At 38.5% G+C, this 17,903-nt stretch overlaps 1 protein-coding gene across 1 annotated transcript in view; it reads right to left on the reverse strand.

The window, feature by feature from the left end:
* The window catches only part of STARD9 (StAR related lipid transfer domain containing 9), a gene marked incomplete at both ends in the record, with an annotated part of 116,016 nt that overhangs the window by 61,578 nt on the left and 36,535 nt on the right, over positions 1-17,903 (reverse strand). Inside the window, one exon of the mRNA XM_082001085.1 lies at positions 1,558-1,674. Within this exon, the coding sequence (XP_081857211.1) occupies positions 1,558-1,674 (117 nt within the window). The remainder of the gene's footprint in view (positions 1-1,557; positions 1,675-17,903) is intronic.

The raw sequence follows: 17,903 nt of genomic DNA on the forward strand, positions 1-17,903 counted from the left end.
GATTTATAAATCTGGACTCTCAAAGAAAACGGGATATGGGCTGTTAACAGCACCCAAAGTAGCTGATTTAAACTTTGCCCAAACAGTCTACACAGCCCTGAAGTAATGGTGTTTTTTTGTGTGATGAACTGTTCTTATGACATGATTGCTCACAGTAGTGATTGCAGTGCCAACACACCCTGAGAAAGACTCTAAGGCTCAGGTGGAATCCGCTTGCTGCACTGACTTTTAGAAGGCACACTTGAAATGGTATTGGGGGAGAAAGTCCAGGTTCATCAAGTGGATTATCATGGACAAAAGTTCAGTTCATACCAAACGGTTATTTCTTCCTAGTTTTGAACACTGTTTCACAGTGTATACATGTTATTAAAGATCAAAGCAGGATTCCATTGGAGAAAGAAATAACTTTATAAGGCAGAAATCTCTTAGAAACACTACAACTCAAAATTTCCTTGGAAAAAATTATAATTTCAAGGTGTGGCCATTCTGAATTGCTAAGATATTTTCAAAATAATGTAACACAAATATCCTGGTTTGTCACCTATTAACCCCAATTTTAACAATTCTTCGGGCTTTCATGGACTTAAGCTTGATTTCACATGAAATGAATGGAGGATCAGGTCATGATTTAACAAAATCCTACTGCTGATGTCTGTGGGGAAAATAAAGTTTTAAAAATCCAAACTCTTGCCAAAAGCACAAGCCGTGCCAGAACAGGGTTTGAACAAATTTTAATTATTTCACCTTAAAAACTGAATCCCATGGGTGTAAGAAATAGTGGTCCACTCACACAAACTGTTAAATAAAATTTTTCTTTTTTAGGGGCATGTTTCACCAACAGCCAAGGATATTTCTAGATAGAGATCAAATTGCCTTGTGTTGCAGCAGAATGGAGGAAATCCTCAACTGACTCCATCAATCTGAGCACCAAGATTAAAATGCACTTCAAGTAGTTCCTGGTAGACAAGAATCTTAAAATGTAACAGCTTCTGCAAACACCATTTAAATACATTTCAAAACTGGACCTGAAGCAAGTATTAGTTTCCACAGGCCAAAGGATAACTTCTGCAACAGGTAAAAGTCTCAGGTAGATAATGAAGCCTGATACAAAAGTATTCCTGTAAATTGTATCCAGTTTTATTTGTGAAAGTAATTTAATTTCAGCATAGCTCAGACTGCCAAAAAATTCCATGAGAATGCTTTGTATTATCATGAGCTATAGGTTTCTAAATCAACTATTCGGGGTATAGATTTTTTTTTCCCCCCCCTCTAACATGGCAGTAAGATTCATAGACAATAAGATGAAGGTTATCTAAAATAAATATTTAAACTACACCATATTTTCCAGTATTTTTAGCTGATGCTACATTATTTACCTAAATGTAAAGGCTTGAGTCTCATTGTATACATATATATATATATAAAAAAAAATACCAAATAAGACATGTATAAGCATTCTGCTCAACAAGCACCATAACCACAGTTTAAAAATAAAGCAATGTTTCTGCTGGACATCCCGCTCTCAACCCTAAGTGTAAAATGAATTATGTCACTCACAGGTGTTCCCATCATTGTGTAAGTTTTTCCTGAACCTGTCTGTCCGTACGCAAAGAGGCAGATATTATATCCTTTAAATGCACCTGACAAAACAGAAGTGCCAAGGTCCTGGAACACCTGAAAAGACCAAAAGAAACAAAACAGTCTGTGAATAATATGCCTCCCTATAAACACTCTGCATTACTTTTGGATCTTGCAGTTTTAGTAACTCCACGGGAACAAGATTCTTCACAGTATTTGTCTTTCTAATTTATCAGACACAATGGTAAGTGCCCAGCATCCACTTGTTAGATCTTCCTCCAGATGCTGGTATGCCAAGCACAGTGCTGACACCGAGCAGTAGTGTTTAATTGTTCTTCCCTGCCTGCTATCTCTTATTTTATAGTTAGACTGTACGAATTCTTGAGAATCTCCTCCATCCCAAGTTTTTACACTCTTCAGCACAAATCTGACAGAAAGACATGATCAAGACTCTGATGCAATCACATTTAACAGGATCATTAGGCATCAGAATCAAATCAGGTCAAAAGCAAAGCAAAGTCTAACCCATAACCTGCAAGAAGACCTCACCCAAGCAATACTCCTACCTGACCTGTCTGGTCAGTAAGTGGCACCACCAAAGGCTAAACGCTTTATCTTTTATTCATGCCACATGCACAGTGATGCACCGCCCTCTGCTCATCATAATACAGAGGGAGGAACTGTTACCACCAAGTCAGTATCAGCCTCTAGGGACTTCCAAAGCCTGCACTGGTCCCACTGTGGCTGCAAAAGTTGGACCATCACAGCCAGACTACCCACACAGCAAGATCTGAACAGTCATTCCTTCTGCTTTCCCTGTTCCTTTTTTGGAGACACAGCTGCCCCACATTGTGACCGTGTTCTCACCACATCAAAGCCTTGCCATAGACTAGCTGAAAAGACAGCTGGTAAGGTTTGCTAGGAAGTGCATGGTGGATCAAAAGGTTCCAGCAGGCAGGCTACCAACCTCTTTGCACAGCTTTGTCATTTCAAAAGAAATGTTATAAATATTAATGGCTTTGCCATTCACATAGAAAACTAGCTAATATATATATAGAGATGCACAGGATTTCAATGTTTCACTGCTATGAAATCTCACCTACTACCAGGTCATTTGCTTCTCCAATGGACAGATAAATTGTACTAAACCTGATATAAAAATCAATATTTCACAGATGTCACCACTTTACCTAAACCAGATAAAAGATTACAAATCCTCTCCTGAGACTTCTATTTTCAGATCATATTTCAACTCAAACCAAGACAAGATGCTAATTTCTAACCAAAGAATCAATAACATCCCCATCTGGCAGAATTCAGCTACCCCTGCCTGTATTCGTAAGGGTATGTGGCACGCCACAGTTTTTGCTTCATTAGGATTATCAGGTCAAGGAACTTTTCCATTCAAAGAGTTAACAGAGAAAGTCAAAAACAAAACACGTGGACACAAATCTAATAGATTAGGGATAACAAAGTCAGCAATAAACTCTCCAGCCACTACTGGACAGGTCATTAAGAAACTGAAGCATAGCTTTGGGGAGGGCCAATGTGGACTTCATAACCAACGGGCTGGAGGAAACAAGAGGAACAGGAGGATTTGGGATATTCGAGGGGGGCCTGCAGGGCTATGCAAAATTTTTTAAGGAATGTTTAAGGTAAGGGTGCTTAGGAAGGAGAAAGGGGTATAAAAGGTCCCATGTAAGCAGCAGTAGATCAGTACACTTGCCTCACTGAGCCCTGTGCCTGATGACCACAGTCTGGCCTATTTTATTATCAAATCTTTTCTTGATGATCCTTCCACATAACCACACTCTCTACCCCTACTGACACTCTACATGTGTGAGTACTTTAAGGACTAGATGCCAGTAGCTGGAGACACTGGAGTGAATTTGGGAGCAGCAACAGAGTCATAAGACCTCAGGTGATGGGGCCATCACATCAGTGGTGCCAGCAACTGAAGTCAGTGAGCCTCAGCACTGGTAGGTGGCATGGTCATGGACCTAAGGAGTGCGGGTCCAGGGTGCCAGCTACTGGGCAGACTGGAGGGAATAAATTCAGGTCAGCAACGGAAGTCAATCTCAGGAAATATGTTCCCCACATCTATGGTGCAAGCAACGGAGCAAGTAGGAGTCTAAGTGCCAGAAATTAGAGTGAGACTATGTGTCACAGGGTCTATGTCCCAGTTACCAGGAGAACTGGAGTGGTGTGAGGGGCTCTGTCAACAGCTGGAGAGGGGACCATGGGTCCCAGGGCCCAGCTACTGGGGTGGCTGAGGTGAAGCAAATGAGGGTGTCAGCATCAGCACCTGGAGCAGGGAAATGCCACCTACGGGCCTCTGTGCCAGCTACTGGCATGGAGGGCGAGGGGCAGAGAGCAGGCTGGGGTGCTGATATGCATCAGTGTAGGGGTGTATAACCTGCTAGCAAACTTCAAACTGGATGAGCCAGCGAGCGGAAGGGCCAGAGCCCAGGCAGGAATATTAAATGGCAGTCGAGCCCATGCTGATAGTCAAGGGATTCAGGGCAGGGGTTCTTGCGAGCTTATGCACATTTGCTAGTAAGCAGCAAGCTGGGCTATCAGGCAAGTAGAAGGCCTATAGAGCAGTATAAGACGGCTCAGGATCCAGGCAATATTATTGCCTGGATAGGCAGAGGGCTCAAGTTGGTATTTGAGGGATCTGCTCTCCAGACCTGGAGAGCAAGGCCATGTGTGTTTTCACCAGCAAATTTCAATCCTGATCAGCTGGATAGGAAGAAGGGGATGGGGCTGTCTATGCTTATGTTTCACATGTGTGCTGGTAGCGTTGTATGTGGGTGTTGAAGGTAACGCCTTTGGTGTAGGCAGCTGCATCAGTGTCCTGCATCTTCTGTCCTTGTCAGTGTTTGTGTTTTTGCAATACACGCTGAGACTCACTATTAGCTTAACTTGCAAAGGTGAAAGTAGATGCCCCATCCATTAGCATGGGATGTAAAGACCTCCAGGCACACAGGGCTGGCCTCCAGGAGCTGAGCAAGAGGAATGCTCAGGTCCTGGAGTCCACAGGAGGCAGTGGCCTTATACATACCTTAAGTGAATTAAGTTTTTTATTGGGAACAACTTATTTGTGGTCTTGAATAATGAGATCAAAGCCAGAAGTCCAGAATATACACTGAGAACTAACAGTTCATTTGCAGCACATCTGGCTAGTAATTCCTCACCAAGGATAATATGCCATAAAAAGGTCAACTTTCATGGACAGGAAGAAAAAAAAAAGTAATACTATTAGCAAATAAATCAATGGCTCGTAGTTGATGAATGAGAGAATAACTGACATACTAGCATGGCAGTTAAAAGTTATGCTGAAACGGCCAATCTACTACTTTCACCTAATAAACAAACATTGCCCAAATTAAAAAAAAAAAAAAAATATTATCACATTACTTTTACAAATATCAGTATATACAGTGACATGGATACATGTTATTTGCCGTCACAAAGGTTTAGAATCTGTATAAAGAAGCCAGAAATGCAGAAAAAGACAGAGAAAGGGCTTAAGAAATTGATGGTAGAGAAGAAAGTTACTGAGAAGCACTTAGAAATGTAAATTTTAAGGTCATACTATGGAAAGAAAGTGCATAGTTCAACAGAAGAGGGAAGTTTACCCCCAGGGATTTTAACAGCCTGAGCGTTAGCATCAAAGGGGACATAAAGGGCTAGGCAAAAAATTGAAAGACAGCTAAGAAAGCTATACACTCAAAGCAGCAGGTAAAAGAAAGATAAAAAAACCAGAGCAACAATTACAAAGCAGTTTCTGAACCTTATAGACAAGGAGAAAAAGTTGAATTTGATAAAGGGAAAAGGAAGTTTCTTCCAGTGGCAGAATGGAGCTGCCACTTGAAACCTCTCTCAAAGCCATTACAAAAGTCGTGTTTCTGTTACCCACTTCAGATACAAACGTTTCCCAATGCCACAACCAGAGCTGAGAGAAAATTGTTCCTTATAAATCAAGTACATACTGGAATTATAAAATAAGATCACAGGCAGCACTTTGTCCATGAGACTTGCTTTCCAAGTTGTGGGAAAATGTAACTGCAGGGATGAGGCTGGGGGTTGGGTTTTCTTGGAGGTTGCTTGCAGAAGTGTTTCAACAGCTGTTTTTACTTATATCCCTTCATCTATGGAAGCCCCACTTAAAAATAATCGAATAAGTGTATCAAACTGTGCAATTAGCCCTGTTGCTTTCATTTTACTCAATCAGCAGGATTCAGTGGGTCTGACTGCAACCTGATTTCTTACATAAAGGTGGTCTGCAGAAACTGGCCCTGTGTTTGTTTCAGAGTTCACATGTTCCGAGACTTCCACTGCTCCTGATTTACTGTTTTTGTTTTAGTAACCTGATTGCATTTGGCCACATGTAGACAGTATGTAATGTATCCCTATACCATCTCAGCATAGTTCCTGCTTCTGAACTGAGTCAGTATTTGTTTCAGTGATTCAGCAACAGTTGTGTCAATCTTCTAATTAAAGAAGCTGCCACAGGTAATGGCCAGAGCTGAACTGCACACTATATTTGAACATAAGCATGCCACAGCTTTAGAGCACAGTGATAAACATAGAGCAAGCTACATGCTAAAAACAATGATTATGAAGTTTCCCCTTTCAGTAATACTGATGATACACTCCCTCTTGTCTCAGTGAAGAAAGAGGTCAGCCCCATATTTACAACACCACTATAACAGATTAATCTGGTTTTCTTCAATAAAGATGTTTAGGAAAGCATCTGAGCACAAACAGCAGCAACGCAAATCACTAACTGATTCTTGGCAGGAGACATCAATCAACGCAGGATATAAGTCAAGTCCCTTGATGTTGTACAGCCCATAGATCAGTCTCATGTGGTCAGAAATCTGTTTAACTAATCCTTTACGGTAAATGGGTACACCGATCAAGGACATGACAGGAGCTTGCAACTCAAATGAGCATGCAGGCCATTAAAGACTCACAAGTTACACCAAACTGCAACTAGTGGCTTTATATGTAATCCCCACCCTCTTGTGCGTCCTTGCAATTCTCTCACAGATACTTCAGCACCCACCACCCCTCCACTGCTATCCTCTCGTGTATCTTCACATCCGCTCCCAGCTGTACTTGGTCCAGAGCTGGGGCACAAGGTGTACTGCTTTGGGAAAGAGGATATGACTGACCTGTTAGAACATGGGACTGCCAACCGCTCCAGCAGCTGCCAATTATCAGCCTTGCACCAAATACCACAGTCTGATTCTCAGCCCTGGTAGGCCACAAAGAAATTCCCTGTAATTTAAATCTGTGTCATGAACTGCATGTGATACAGCCTTTTAAAAGACGGAAGAATGGCATCCTCTTCCAAACACCTTTTGTGTTACTGAACAGTTACGGCCTTCCTCCTGCCCACTCTGCCTGCCATCTGCACCCCAACTTCCAGAATTCACCTCCTCCCTGCACTCCTGGCTTTTCTACTTTGCTGCTTACTATGCATTTAGATGTCAGATCCCCCCAAGATAGCAAAGTAATCATGACATAGTTCTTGAGCCACCTAACCTATTTACTTAAGGCAAACCTCTTAAGGTTATGCTCCCATGTGAATTCTCCAGCGAACACTGAACTTTCCCTCAGTATAAAACTTGTAGGAACCTAATATCAGAGATCTCTACCCCTCTTTCAAATTTGGTTCAACCTAACCAGTTTGTTCAAGAATCATTGGGAAACATAGGCCAAAAACAGTCACTGTAAAATTGCATTTCTTCAGAAAATCAGGATAAGAACTTGCAGTTACTACCTATTCAGCAGAGACTAAGATTTCATGAGCTAATTTTTCTGTAGATTCTGCCTGCTCTGGACATGCTCCAGCTCATGAGGTGAGAAGGACTTTCACGCAGATTCCAAATTGGACCAGGACATCTCCAAGACAGGACACAAATTCAAAGCAGGAGAAAGTTCATCCTGTGTGAGTGGCTCAATGATTTTCAGTAGCTGGGAATGTGAACGTAGGGAGGAGTAAAGAATCTGATCTAAATTCAAAATGGCAAGAGCCAGATCTGAAGATTGACAGAGAACTGGGGAACAACTGGGTAAAAGCACCAACCAGCGAGAACCAGTAATAATGAAAGGAAGGAATGAGAAGAGAATAGAATTGATAAGACAGTCCGAATGAGAAGGGATGATAGTCAAACTGGACAAGGTTAAGGGAGGAAAAGGGGACTAGTATCCATTGGGAGCAACAGATCAATGAGAAAGAGATTGAGTTTGCAAGCCAAAGTGCAGGAAACCTTTGGGTTGGGTTGATACAGAGGACAAAGAACAGGGACAAAAGTGTGAAAGGCAGACATTTGTAGATCTGCAGTCCAGAGGGTAGGATTCTGGGGCAAACCAAATGGGATTGGAGTCAAGCAGTATAAAGAACAGGACAAAGAAATGACAAGATGCATTACCTTGAAGTAATAGGAGCAAGGCTAGTCTGTGCTTACTTCACTTTAGAGTATCAACATTGAATACACTCAGGAATTTCGCATGGTTCGTTGTACGCAGAAGTGGCCCAAAACCAGTATTCCACATCCATGTAGAAAGCTGTACTGCACATGGTAAACTTCTTACAACAGGGATAAATGCAGCCTAGAGAACTATCTTGATTCTATGTTGAGCTGTCCTCCTTTCTGAAGGTTCATAATGGGTCTTTGAGTGTTATTAATTGATCTAAGCATAATAAACCAAAATCTTTACATGGTGGCAAGCCTTTGGGATTGCAAAGCTAGCAGTGTCATCTGGACATTGAAGTTGGAATTTTTGAATAACTGCATTTTACTTCTAGCTCTGTTGTTGAAACTTTTGTATGACATTGAGCAAACTCATTTAACATTTTAATTGCTCAATTTTCCCACTGATAAAGTAGGAACAATGCTCTCCATCAGTAGAAAATTGTGGGATGTTCTCACTAGTGTTCATAAAACTTGCAATCTTAGAACATCCATAGCAATTTAAGCCAGTTGTGTAAATTATTGTTTGCTCACTCTCTCCACATACATTGGACTCTCTGAAAGAAGAACATCTAACCCCAAAGTCCCAGTTAAGCAAAGCTCTGTTACATTTACTCTCTATTAAATACACATGGCTACTCAGACGTTTCAATCCAAATATGTTTCAAATCAGTCCTTTTTGAATTAGGCCTTGAGAGAAGATGTATTATTACAAACAAAATTGGATAACTGAAAACAGTGCCATAACCCTATGATGAGATAATGAATGAGAATTTTAAATATTATTTACTGAAATCCTATTAAAAAGCTGATTTGTACTGTTTTGTGTTCTTTCTGGTAAATGACTCTCCTTTTGCGAGGATAAATTACAATTCATTTAATTGAATATAGTCTAAATTTAGTTAGAAAAGCCTCTCTGTTTTAGTGTACTGCAGAAAAAAAAATGGAGAAGTGAAGCACAGAAATTAATTTATGGCTTGTTTAAAAAATAAAGGAGAGTAATTGAAATCAAAGCTTTTTCTATGTTAATATCAGAGGCATTAGTCCAAATATCCATCAATATCAACAGCTGCAGATCACGCAAGAAGTACTACAATTAATCATTCTGGACATATGTCCTAACATATTTCATGATATAATGGATGTAATCACGTTTTTTATTGATCAAGAGGAAAAGGGGGCAAAAGGGAAAAAAAAAAAAAAAGGGATTCTGCTGGGATTCTTCCAAGTCTCACTTTTGAAATGAAACTTCAGGAAGATGAGGTTTTTCAAAGAACATGAGTTGGATATGGCTTCCTGCAGAGAAAATGCCTTTTGGCCGAGACAGCTATGTCTTCCCTGCATGGCTGCTCTACGTGATTGGCGCTGTTCAGTTTGTCCACGCAAGAATGCTTCTTTCAACAAAGCCGTAACTGGCTTTGCTATGCCTTGTTCCTGCACTTGCCCAGCTGTATCTGGTCCATAACCCATGATGATCTGTGAAACATTCTACAATTTATTGCCTGTCAACTGTCCTAAAAGTGGAAAAAACATGCCTTTCTGAAGAAGTTATGAGAGGTCGTTAAGACAACTGTTATCATTCAAGGTACTTTGCTGGCATGCTCACTACTAAGTGGCCAGGTTCCAGTTCAAATCTAAAAAATCTTGAATCATACCAAGTTAGTCCTCATTACAGGACTTTCAGTACAGATAGGAGAAAGGCAAAGGTTTGATCTAAAATGTAGTTAAAATGTCCCAATCTTGCAGTTCAGACATACCAATATGCTGTCCAAGTTGTTGCAATATGAACATATTTGGGGTTGAAACTGTTTTGTATTAGATAAGAATCATCTACTTCAGTGTAACAACAGATCACTTAAACATTTTCTTAACACCTTCTCCCCTTTCTGTCTCTTCCCCTCCCTCAGTTAGCATAATTGCTCTTCAGAAAAATTGTTTCAACAAACCTCCACTGCAAAGTCTTGTAGTCTTACAAAACTCCACATCATCCAAGGAAAATTACTGTTCAAGCAAAGAATAACAAATCAAATGCTCCTTGAGCCTGGGCTTGGTATTAACAGCCCTGACAAATGACTTTGTCTATTCGATGGTAGACTATTTGAACACAAAAAGTTAAATTCTTTGCCTCCCTCTTCAAATATATTAATTCTTAAAATTAACAAAGTTTTAAAATAATTCAAAATTGTTTTAAAGACAAAAAAAGTCACTCTTAAAAGATTTTATGCATCTCAAGTCTAGCACCTTAAGTCTGGAATTACAAGGTCAAATTTACCATTAGCAATCATGCCAAAGTGAATGGTTCTGTGTGGGATAAGTGTGCCTGCTTCCCATCAATTTAAGCTGCTTTCCTTTTTCTCCTCTGGTTTGCACACCAGCTGTTTTAATTGGGTCACTACGTATTACCTGTGACCATCAACAGGATATTTTCAGCCAATTCTAATACATGCTGTTTAGATCTGGATTGTAGAACTTTGAAGACACCAATAGAAAAACTTTTCAATGAAGTCTTACTACAGTGTATGTTTTCCATATATGTGAATAACAAATTTTGAGGCCATTTAAATCCTAAAAATTCAATTTCATATAACCAAATAAATTTATCAAAGACAAAAGAATTTTCGTATGTCATATAAGCAAAACATTAAAATGAGGACAAATTCAGATTCCATTTGCTGTTATGTAGGGAAACAAAACAAAAAAATTTAAGAAAGTCATTTAGTGCACCCTACTTATCGCTGTTGAGTTAATCCTATTTAAAAGCTAGAAATATTGACTACATATTTTCTTTGAAATCCAAACATATTAGAGGTCAAATGAATGTGCCACTCTGCAAACAACCTCTGAAACTCTATTGGAAGTGAAAAATCATGAAGTGCAAACTGCAGGCAGCTTGAACACAAAGTAAAACTGCACCAAAACCTTGCAGTTTGTATCAGGTCACCCTTGATAAGAAAGTTTGGATTTATTACCCATTTAAAAAGAAAATAGTAATTAATAAAACAGAACAAACTGAGACATGTTTCTGGGTTGCTTTTTCAAGAATACTTGAGAACTTCAACCTTTCCACCCAGACCATTTTTAAAGTGGCATATGAAGAATTTTAATTGGAACTCTACCTTGCATTACTAAAAGATACAAAAATTGAAAGAGCCCAAGATATTTCAATGAAAGCATACCACCTGTCCAAAGAAACAGCGATAACTGTGTGACAGAAGACATTTTTCCTCCCTGTTGAACGAACGTTTATAAAAACAGTTTCACAACACTAAACCAGTAAAACTCACCTTTTTTAGAAATTGGGAGTATGCTTTGCAGTTAGATTTGTGGGTAATAAGCAAAACAACCTTTTTCACTACCAGGAGATTTATAACAGGGAAGCAATATTCTATCCTGACCCCTTCCCATTTGTACAGCACAATCAGAAATCTTCTGAAGCTAAAATTTCAGCGCGCTCTTTGGCTGGCTTAAAAGTCAAAATTTATACTGGGTTTTCTACGCCTTTGTTAAATAATGGATTTTCAAGACACTGAAAAATACCCTATTTATTAGCCTGAGATTATATCACATTTTATCACGAAACCTGCATGCCTGTGTATAAATATGCATAGCAGACGGGTAACTATATTTTTTTTTCCCCTGGAATGAAAACACATATTTTTTGTGCTAGTGCCAAGAAGAAATAAAATATGGCATAGATCACATCCAGTCAGACACCACAAGTGACAGACTTTTATTACTAATACTGATGGTTTGGGACTTTGTTATTTTAGATTGAAATCTTTGCTTGGATATTAAAAGCGTGAAGCTTTTTGTTTTTAAACTCTTCTTATCAAAAAGGCTTATGTATTTTTGTAACAAAAGTTTTAGCATATTCTATTTCTCCCAACTGTCTGTGTAAATTATGAAGTTTTTTTTCTTTTATATTCCTTGACCTCTTAAGTTAATATCAAAGCAGTGGCCTGTGGATAATCCCTGCAACATATAACCTTTCCATGTGTCACAAAGACAGACAGAAGTGTGTTGGCTGTCAGTTTTCCTTTTGATCCTAACAAAAAGTTGGGGATAATTAAACTCTCCTTTAATGCATATGATTCAAACTAATGCTATTGACTACTGTAACATGACGCTCAGCAAGTATCTGTATCTTTGACTTTTCATTGAATCACTATGCATTGAATGGATATGCAACCAGGACAGTTGACAGCAAATATATATTTTTACATTGTAACTGTAATGGGCTCTTCTTATTCTGTGATAATGCCCCTCTTACAGTAATAAATGCTTTAATTTCAAAGATAACGGGGGCATTCTATCAGAAAAGAAGTTTTGGCACTATAAATACAAAACTGGCCTTTCTTAATCCAATCAGAACCTGAAATGCAGAAGTAAACAAAAAGTAGTTGTTTTAAACTACATTAAGTTTTCTGTTATGCTTTGGGGTTTAATAATTTGGGAAGTGGAAAGTCTTCCCAAGTCACTCAAGCCAAGTCTCTCAGTAACATGGAAAAAAAAAAAAATCCAGTAAAACTCCAGGGACAGCATGTAATGACAAGTTTGCAAATTTAAAGGAACAATATTGATAAGTAAGAAGGGGGTGTTTTGGTTTTTTTTACCCCAAGTAGTATCTGGTAAATGATACCTGCATTTTGCTTAGACTACAATGAACAGGCTAGGACCAACTCTGACTGAAGCAGAGGAGAAAGGAGGAGAAAGCAGAAGGAGTAGAAGACAGGGAGCTACACCTTTTAGGAGCAACAAGCTAACAGAATAGTTTATCAAGTCTTATTTGTAAGGTAACGGTTTTCTTATTTGCAAGTGTCTGAAATGGTCAATATTTAATATCATCATTAGGAAACTAAACTATTCTTGGAAACTTCAGACATTTCAAGGGAGTTTATTTGGTCAAGGCAAAAAACCAGACAAGAATAAAAACTTCTGATAATTTAAAAAAAAAAAAAAGGTTTTTAATAAATAAAATTGCTACTTGTTACAGGCACAGCCCACAAGCATCAATTTCAACAAACTCCTCACTAAAAGCAAACCACTTGTACTGTAAAATGTTAGGCTAAAGTTAGCATATTAAAATAAGTTCCCATAGGTTAGGAACTGGGACCAAAATCAGAAACAACTTATCTTCTTGCACAGCATAATTTAAAAATAGCCTTTAAAATACCACTGATTTAATGAAAGAGGAAAAGACTAAACTTAAGTAAGACATACGGCCAACAGCTGTGTTTCACCATAGAACCAACAAATGGCCTTATAAATGGTGAAAAAACCTCAATGGCTCAATTTCCTTTAAAGATTTGCCAGGCAAACAAGAAAACAGAAAACTTCCTCATCAGTAGCTAGAAAGCTTCAAAGCATCAAGACAATTGCAACAGATCCAGGTGCTAAATGAACTTAGTATAAAAAAGGTGCTGTTATTTATTATACAAACAAAAATCACTCTCAACTGATGGGCCAGTTTAAGCAACTGCATCAACTGTAAGAGACTCAGTCCTGCAGTATCTATCTGCCACCATCTCCACTCTGAACTACAGATACACGGTATCTCTTATTTGATGTGTTTTCCTTACAGATACCTGCCCCCAAAGCTGTTACTGTTTGGGTTATGACCAAATCCTGTTAAATTAAATTGCTGCTACATCTCAGATGTAGCATCCAAGACTTGGATTTAAGGTGAAAAAAAATATTTAATGAAATAGAATTACACAGAACTAAACAATTCCTGCTAAAATAATGAGAACCTTGGTTCCAAAACCTTCACAAACCCCCAAAGATTAATTTAAATAAAAAAAGCAGAAAGAAGATGCAAGGAAGGAATATTTGAAAACAAATCTAGGGGGTTGTTCCAACAATGGAAGGCTTTTTCCACATGTGTTTTCTCTTAAAGAATGTTAAACAAATGTCAGCTGAAGGGTTTTCTGTACAGGGCCAGAGAAAGCACAAGCAAAGGGAAGCGCTTTATGCTGATCAGCTGCGCAGAACCCTCTACTGTGACATTAGGATTACTTCTTTGCAACATTACTTTTTGGTTTGAATGGGATAAGGGGGGAAGGCCGGGAGGAAGGCATCAGTTGGCTAGTTTGGGAACATTTCTTCTCTCTTGTTAAGAGGCCACAGCTTCACAACTAGGATTACTTCTTTTCCTTCTCTCTAGCCAGCCTTTTCAGTTTCTTTTCCCAGTCAAACCGGAGGCAGGGGACTGAAAGGGACAGCTTCTCTCCAGCTCAAGAAGCTTGGCCTGTTGGCAGAGGCACTTGCACCAGAACTTAAGAGACAGTTCAGTTCTTGGCACTGCCAACAGACTTCCTGCGTGTCCTTCAATCCCTTTGTGCTTTAATTCTCCCTTTGAGAGACAACAATGATTTCTTTGTTCATCTTATCAGCTGTAATTTTTTTCCCCAGTGGAAAAACTGTCTGCTCTGTGTGGTAATGTACATTCATACTGTTACATATAGCGTATGTAAGTTCAATCTTGATTAAGGTATTTAGGTGGAATGGTAAAACGTTACAAAAGTCACAGATAACATATGACAAATATATACCATTCCTCGGGGTGGGGGGTGGAGGCAGGAATATGAGAAACACTGACTAGGCTGAGTGGTAGCTTTACATTCTTGCCATTTTACCATTGAATTACACAATCATGAAAATACACTTTATCCACTCATCAAAAAACTACTTCATTTTGAAAAAGAAAAAAACTCTGTGCTTACCACATCAATCTAATTTGTAAGTGTTCTGACAGAAATCCTGAACTTTTTGAAGAGTGAATGACTCTCTTGCAGCAGGTAAAAAAACCCCCCAAAACTACTCTGTAGCATCATTGTATTATCCAGCTCTTTAAAACTAGATAAAAACTTCAATAAACATCTTAGGGAAAAGAAGGAGAAAATTTCAAGTAAATAGCTAGCTACACACAGCCTGCAACATTGTGTCTACAAGCCACTTAATAAGCAGCGAAGTGTTTTTGTTTCTCTGTCCCAGGCACCTGGGACTGCAGGTTTGGGTGCTGCTCTACCCATATGGGTGCTTGTTTGCATGGTTGGATGTCAGAGGCACAGATTTCATTTCTGTGCTGTGCATCTTCACCCGCAGAATAGTGACACACTGACTTACGCTAGTGTCAGCAATACACAGCGAAGGAAGGTTTCTCCTGAGTGAATCCTGAGCCAGACTGAAAGAATGGATCCACAGGGGAAACTAAAAACCCCAGCTTTTCTAAAGGTCTAGCAAAGGGTACTATCACAGCTGCAATAAGCAGCACAATATTCTCTACAGTCACACTATTTTGCTCCACCAGGACCAGAGAATGTTTTAGACATCCCACTCCCCTAGCTCAGATATTACTTCGTGCCAGAAAAATAATGTAATTTGTCACTTTAAATGTTGTGATATCACGATTATCTGCGCCTGAATGTCTACCAAAACAAAACAAAAAAAAGTCAAAAAAAGCAGAACAGTTTTACTGATATCCTCTGCAAATGAGCAAAATAAATACTGTGCGAGTTGTCAGTTGGTTTGTTTGTATATATACACACACACACACACTGAATTGTATCTCTCTTGCAATGAAAAGAGCAAGGAATAAATAATGGATTATAATGAAGTTATAAATATCCTGCATTTTCTCCCACCACTGCTAGCTCTTGGCTAGGATCCCAGGTCATTAGCGGATGTCTGTGATTCCATGTGAAAGGAAAGGAAAGAAAAACAACATAAAATTAGTAAGTTTTATTGTTTAAGGCAGCAGGGACAAATATCAATTCTCAGCTGTGTGTCTGAAAATAACTGCCCATTAATTTTGTGAGAAGACAGAGGATGGAGATGGAAAAAAGATTGTTCCTTGACTCTATTACAAGGAGGCGGGAGAAAAAAAGTGATCCAAATTTTTCAGTAATTTAGTAAGGGCTAACAATCATCTGTAAAACTCAGACAACAGCACAATGACATTATGGAGATTAGATTTCTTCTTTTTTTCCCCTTCAGCTGGAAATGGGTATTCTCTTTTCATCTATCAGCTAATTCAAGTTGATACCTTTGCTATTAGATCATCAGCACTTAAAATTACTACACTGGAAAACAATTCTTAAGCCTATAAAAATATACTTTACTAGCAATAAGCTCATTTCTTCACCTTCATAGAAAAGACAGCATTGCCAGAAGAAAGTAAAAATGAAGCAAAAGGGACGACAAGACATTGAAAATACTGATTTCTATCAACAATTCTTTATAATTACAAGTAGAAATTCTACAAAGCAGATTCCATTTGTAAAGCTATCAGCAACAACTGAATTTCAACAGTACCCAAAACTGATAGGCTTCACTTCATGCTTCTGAAATTAAATTTCCTGTATTTGGCATTGTTTAATCTGGATGAATCTTGCAAGCACTCATGGAGTTCACTAGTGCCTGGTCTCAATCGCACCTCAAATTTCAGTTTTTGACAATTACAATTATGACAGCTGTTGGAAAAATACACATGAACTGTTTCAATATAAAGTGTGTCTTAAGTTTCATCTATATAAATTATATAAGCTAATCATAGAATCATTTAGGTTGGAAAAGACCTTTAAGATCATCAAGTCCAACTGTAAACCTAACACTGCCAAGTACCCCACTAAACCGTGTCCCTAAGCACCACGTCTACAGGTCTTTTAAATACCTCCAGGAATAAATAATAAATAAATAAATAAAAGGCCAAATCTTCTTGAAAAACTGTAAGCCCAAAAGTATTGATTTTGAGTTCCACTGAAAACTGACACACCAAAAAAATATTCCCTTTAGACTTTAAAAGGTACAAAAATGCAGCAATGAAAGTTACTTGAACAGTTTCATTTTTAAACTGATTTTTCACTGTCCAAGTTCAGAACATTAAAAACCAAATAAAAAGCAACTACTATAAAATTTTCCACTTTATACTCAATTGTATTATTAGCAGCGTATGTAAAAAGGGGCTTCAGATTTCTTGCAATAATTTGTTTCCCTTTAAGTGTGCAAGTAAATGCAGTCTTACCTGCCAAGGTTGGGATTGAAGAATCTATATTTTGCATGCAGCAAGCAGCAGCAGTTAAGCAAAGAAAGGAGCGGCTTACCACGTTTTCTTACTCTGGTGCACTGGTTGTCTCATCAAATTCAGCTGGTGAAAAACAAATCCTTTGACTCAAGTTGTTAGAGATGTATTAAAGGAAGAACCAACTTTTAACCTGACTCCGTAATACAACACAGACATATATTTTGTTTATAATTTGGGATATTAAGCAAGTTGTAGCAGTATTTTTTTGTTAATAAAGCAATTCAGGTCATCTGTAAACAACTCTGTTTATGATGTTACTATACAAATCAGAAGTGTTGCCACTTTAAGACAGAAGTCTCTATATTTGAAAGGAATTATGTCTCCATAACTGGAGAGATGAGAAGGTTCAAAGCACACTTATTAGTAATAAACAGCAGTCACTTGTACTTTTGCCTTTCACAGGAAAAAAAAAAAAAAAAAGTAGATTAATGTATTCCCGCTAGTTTCAGGCAATAAACTTAGGGCTATATCTGTTTGAATCATTAGAGAGATTTTTTCTTTTCCTGTTGCTTGTTTGCTTAAACTAAAAGTGAATGCCTTCTGATAGGAAAGTTTGGCCAGTGTTTAGAATATGTGCAGGGCTTATTGCCAAAAGAACAGGTTGAGAAACAGATACTCCATCAACCCTACCTGCATATACATGCAGGGTTTCATCCCACACTTACAAGAAGTTATCTTCACTAAGCATGGTTCACATGGGAGGGATCTCACTATTCTCACAGGCCCAGGGACATACATACAATCATAGAATAGTC

The sequence above is a fragment of the Phaethon aethereus genome (genome assembly GCF_964289735.1).
Source record: "Phaethon aethereus genome assembly, chromosome: 5".
In the NCBI taxonomy this organism is placed as follows: domain Eukaryota; kingdom Metazoa; phylum Chordata; class Aves; order Phaethontiformes; family Phaethontidae; genus Phaethon; species Phaethon aethereus.